The sequence below is a fragment of the Anthonomus grandis genome, chromosome 22 (genome assembly GCF_022605725.1).
Source record: "Anthonomus grandis grandis chromosome 22, icAntGran1.3, whole genome shotgun sequence".
Classification (NCBI taxonomy): Eukaryota; Metazoa; Arthropoda; class Insecta; order Coleoptera; family Curculionidae; genus Anthonomus; species Anthonomus grandis.
In genome coordinates, this window is record NC_065567.1 from 40203349 (window position 1) to 40209123 (window position 5775).

The following is a 5775-nucleotide window of genomic DNA, read 5'->3' on the forward strand; positions in this document are numbered from 1 at the left end:
TTGTAAATGTCCTTAAACCTTAAAACATATTTCCTTACAATATTTTCCTTATTTATGCCCACAACCTTAAACCCCCCCCGTATAATTCTATTTCTATAGTATTATTATCCTCATAAATGTTCCATAATATCAATACCCTCGGTATATTTCAACTATATATTTATTAATATTTATATTCATTTTATTTATCCTAGTAATTTATCAAAAAACCGTTTAAAATTGTCCCCTATAATATTAATAATTCAATAATAAAATAACTCATGCCGTCACGAGACCAACACGACGCGTTTATAATTGTTGCCAGACATCCCCCATCCTTCTCTCAAACCGCTTTCCTACTCTAACTCACAGAACACAAATATACATATCGTGTTTTCGTTCGTTACTTATAGCGTTGATTGAATATTTGGGTTGTAAAATTATAATATTCAATCAACCCAAATATTCAATCAACGCTTATAGGAAACCGCATAGAGGCAAAATTTTGCAACGTCGCGCGTGTACGAGTGCCTGCGACAGAGCACCGCCCCGGCCACCGGCCCGAGGACGGGATTAAGGGTGTCGCCCACTAGAGCGGAGCGCGCCGGAGCGTATGGCAGCGCGCCGGAAAGCACTTTTTATAATACATTGTTCTAAATGGGAGTCCGCTCACTTGTCGGAAGAGCACCGATCGGCAGCGCAACGAAGCGACCGGAATTCTATGTTGGGTATATTTTTCCGCTGCCGTACGCTGCCGATTGCGGTGCTACGCTGCGCGCTGGCTAATGTGCGATACGTAGCGACCCAAATAGGCATTTTTTTGCAAGTAAACGTTTCAAGATTAGTTTAGTATTGTCTTTTGAAACACGAGCGCAAAATGTCGGACGAAGAAGAAAAGCTCGTGGGTTTAGTTTCAAAATATGAATTGTTGTTTGATATGTCAAACAAAAACTATTCTAACACTGAAATAAAAGACAATATTTGGAAGCAGATAGGAGAACAAATGAATTGGCCAGGTAAAAGCACACAATAATTTATTACATAAACTCATTGTACATAGTATCAACTACTGGACTTCCACCTAGTAACAATTTATGTTTATTTCTACAGGGTGTTTTTTAAGATTATAAGTTGTAAGATTTTTTCTTTCTTTTTTATTATGATTCTCCTACAACTGCAGATATTTCTGTGAAATGTAGTACACTCCTTTTAAATATTAAATAAATATTTTGATATAATTTTTTTTTATTTTCTACCAGTGGCGTCCGATTGATACTGAATAATATAATATTTGAACGATAAAAAAAGCATAAACTTAAATTCACTCTATATAGCCTAAGATCGGTCTTAAGTCTTAACCCATCATTAGAAGTAATAATGAAAGGTTTTTTTATGAAAAAATAAATCGAGGATGGGTTGGCAAATGATATCAGGTCAAGGCTATCCTACATATTGATTAAGATCGATCTTAGTTTCGGATCTTATACTATAACTAAATACACATTTTATTATCAGTATGGTCTTAATCCATTATTCTTCTGTTTATCATTGCATTTTGCCAAGGAACTGTACCCTCGGGGGAAGAAAAATAATTTGCAAATATATCCCTAACAGATATGGCCTCCATCGTTGCATTTCCTCCTACTCGTCGTAAATTTTGAAGATTATCATTGTTAAGGTTATTGTCAACTGATTCCAATGAAATAAAAGAAGGCCTTAAAAAATTATGTAAACAACAGGTCGCTAAAATAACTTTGTCCACATGTTCGGGGCTCATTTTTAATCTCCTTTGATAAATCCTAAATACTTGTGTCAAAATTCCAAAAACATTTTCAGATAACCTTCTGGCTCGGCTCAAGCGATAATTAAAAGTTTTTTTTGATATATTGTCTTTAATTTGTGAACCAGGAAACGGTCGCAATAAATGCTTGTTTAGAGGGAATGCTTCATCGCCTACAATTACGTGAGGCACAATAATATTGGTTCCTGGAAGACTTTTATCAGGAGGTATATTAAAAGAGTTCTGCAACAGTGCTTTTCCCATATTAGAAGAAGCAAATATTCCTCCATCACTGTTCTTTCCATAGGCACCTACATCTACACATATAAAACGATAATTTGCATCTACTAATGCCAGTAGAACGACACTAAACGTCCTTTTGTAGTTAAAATATAGCGAACCACTATTGGCAGGTGCTTCAATAATAACATGTTTGCCGTCGATGGCACCGATGTAATTGGGGAAATTCCATAGTTCATAAAAGTCTTTTTCAACCGTTTTCCATGTTTCCTTTGTTGGTTTTGGCATGACAATATTGCGTATTTTAGTCCAAATTATGTCACAAGTTGAATATACAATTTCTCTAACAGTGCTTTCTCCTAAGCGATACGAAAATGCAATTGATCTAAATGAATCTCCTGTAGCCAAGAATCTGAAAAGAAAATGTTTATATTTCAGCTTCAAAATGTAAAGATAAATGGAAAAAACTAAGAGACAATTTTCGCAAAGCCATTAAAGCTCGTAAAACAAAGAGTGGGGATGCTGCAAAAAAAATTAGGCCCTGGAAGCTTGAACAACAGATGGCTTTTCTTCTTCCACACATCACTGAAAGACCTCAAACCTCAAACATACAAACAACAGAGGAAGAAACTGGTAATTCAAGTGAAGAGGATTCTTACTCCAATATTAGTTCACCACCGCCCACTCCATCGACTACATCGACCTCATCAGCCCCTAAGAAAAAAATACAGAAATGCCGTCAGATGCCCCCAAATAATGTAGCAGATGTGCTGCAAAACTACCTATCAACTAAAGACATAAGTAAAAAAAAAGTAGAAAATAATAACTCAATAAGAAGTTTTTTCCTTAGTATGTCGGAGGCAACTGAAAATTTGCCGGCTCATCTCCAAATAGAGGTAAAATCGAAAGTTTTTAAAGCTGTCAATGAAGCTGAATTAGCAGCTTTATCTGAAAGACAACATGTACAATCAAATAGAGCTGAATATCCACCATATCAACTCTCATCTTTATCAGGAACATCTCGTCAGCATTCAAATAACTTTCAAGATTCTGTGCTGTTGGCAATACCTCAAACATCACCAGACATAAACCATCAATACTATTCCTACACTCAACCATCATCATCATCATGTCAACAGACACAGGCCCCACAATTTTCCGAGGATCTTACCAATTTACATAATTTAGATGATTCACACTAGTTGCCTGAACACTTATAAAAATAATTAGGAAAACTTTTAATTTTATTTTTTTTATTATAATTTAGAAAATGTTTTTTTTGAGTTTTTTTGCATATTAGAGGTGTACTTTTTTTGTAACATTTTTTGTATGAGAATAAACAAGTAATTTTAGAAGGTTGCCTTTAACTTGCCTTAATTATTTGTTAAATTAAAATTTTACTTTTTTTTCTATTAAACCACTTAAATTACCTATTTTTTAAGGTAAATTACCTTAAGCATACAGCTAACCTTTCTTCTGGACCTATAGCTTGACGAAATGACGTATTTTGTCTTTCTATTTCTGGTTTTAGGTAACCTAATAGTTTCATGAATTGTCCATGCGTCATTCGGAAATACTGATAAAATTTAATTTCGTCTTCTATTAGATCAGGAAATAAAGTATAGAATTCACCCTCAGTCTTACGTTTTTTACATATATTATGTATCCAACATTTTCTTTTCCTTTTTTGTCTTTTTTCTGCTTCTTCGCACAAAGCAGAAATTATAAATACCTCTTCAACATCGGAGGACAGCATTGTACAAACTGAAGAAACTCAGCTAGCCGCTCCGCGTCGCTTCGGTTCAGCGCGCTCTATGTGCTTATGGGCAAGAAAATGCGCTCCGCCGCGCTGCCATGCGCTCCGGCGCGCTCCGCTCTAGTGGGCGACACCCTTTACACAGTACACAGAGGAAAATAGTAGGGACACGCACGTATTGAATCATTAAAACTTTTCCGAGCGCCATCGAACCGTTAATTAAACTAATGTATATCTTTTACCGGCGCCTCCTCCATTACTTACAATTGTTTATTACTTTTATTTTTTGACGATACACCTACACACCGTATGCTAGGTACGATTCGTGATGTCATATTTTTAAATTTGCCATTATTTCATCAATTTATCTCTAATTAATATAATATTTGGTGAACAAAATGATTGTAATTATAATAATAATAAAAATAATAATTTCTCCTTGTATTTCAATGACAATTTAAACATTTGTGACATCACAAATCCTACTTGGCATACCATATGTAGGTGTATTGTGATTTTCTTAAATAGTTTGAAACGAAACAAAATTTACCCTCTGAAGACATGCACCAATTTATGGGTCAAAATTCTTGGTTTAATTTTTAAAAGACACTTTAACAGTTCTATTCTTTGAAAAAATATTTTTTAAGATTACTATACTGAAAAGTGAAAAAGCTAAATATTTAGCTTTTTTAATTGTAACTATTTAATATTTTTTATACAAGAATATATAAAAATCTAAAGTTATACCCATATTTTATTTACAAACTGTTTATTATCATGAAATTATAATTAGTCATACATAAAATTATGGGATATTCAAGATAAAATGTAATTGTAATGTAATGAAATATGAAAAGTACAGGGAAAAAAGGTGGGATGTCCATGTATTTTCTACATTTAGTCTACATTCGTTAAGTCTCATAATGTAAGCACTAAAAGTGCTCTCCTGAAATTTTCATTTTACGAAGAGTACTGGGTAATTTTCTGTTGGGATGATTTTCTATTATTTTGGACTTTGAACATTGAAAGGCTAGAATTAGTAAACAACAACTTTGTTTGAGTCCAACATGTGCACAGGGGCAAGAGGGGTGTTTTGTTTACAAACATATTTGCCGATTCTCTGTTGTCAAGTCGACACAAATTTCCAACGGAGGAAATTTTTAGCTATATTTTAACAACCATTATAACGTTAATTTAACTTATTTGTGTTGTATTTTATAGCAAAATTTAAAATAAAAAGTATAATACTACAATTAACCTATTTTAAGAATAAATATAATATCCTTAAGCAAAAAAAAAACAAAATTATTAACATTCTTATCCCTAAAACTGCTTCTAAAAAATTTGAAGCGACAACACCGGAGTTTAAGCGCCTGAGCCATACGCGTAGTGTCATCTGTCAAACGGCCTCTTTGTTTATTTTCGGGATTCGTGTATTTTCATTCATTTTTGGTTTAAAAAGGAAAAACACCATATTTTAGTGTTTTTTTAAATTGCTAGGATGGCAAAAACTTGTGTCGTTTGTGCCGCATCATGATAAAAAGGTGATTCCAGCCGATCTTTTCACAAGTAAGTACCGATACTTTCATAACATCACATCATGGGGTAACCATCATCATAAACGTAGAATAGGGGATCTTATAGATATAAACCTAATAAAAACTTGATTGTGAAAGTGTGCGTAAAATACCAAAATATTTATATTTTTAAATGTACCTATCTATATATAGTTATGTTTTTTTAATATAGACATTAGGTAGATAGATGAAATTACTAATTTTTTATTGCCTTTAAAGAATTTTGAAATTTATTTAGATATTGATATGTATGTATAAAGCTCTACCTCAAAGGTAATTTGATCTGAAATAGTAACCAGGCATAATACGCTTCGATAACTAAAATAGATTAATATTCTTGGGACACCAAATTTTGTATAATTACAGATCTGATCATTCATCATCAACAATAACTGCATCTGAGATTAATAGTTACCGTAGGGTCTAGGTCAACAATTACTATT

General features: G+C 33.2%; 1 protein-coding gene across 1 annotated transcript; it reads left to right on the forward strand.

Moving 5' to 3' along the window:
• The first annotated feature begins 592 nt into the window (after positions 1-592).
• Positions 593-3354, forward strand: LOC126748344 (uncharacterized). The gene is made up of 2 exons (XM_050457508.1): positions 593-995; positions 2438-3354. Exons 1-2 carry the CDS (start codon positions 857-859, stop codon positions 3199-3201), a joined length of 903 nt encoding a protein of 300 aa, XP_050313465.1. The 5' UTR covers positions 593-856; the 3' UTR covers positions 3202-3354.
• The last annotated feature ends 2421 nt before the right edge of the window (positions 3355-5775 follow it).

Bases quoted from the DNA above. Each gene is read 5' to 3' on its own strand.
- LOC126748344 (XM_050457508.1), top strand. From the start codon at position 857: ATGTCGGACGAAGAAGAAAAGCTCGTGGGTTTAGTTTCAAAATATGAA. The intron at 996-2,437 runs GTAAAAGCACAC...TTTATATTTCAG, and splicing joins AGAACAAATGAATTGGCCAG to CTTCAAAATGTAAAGATAAA.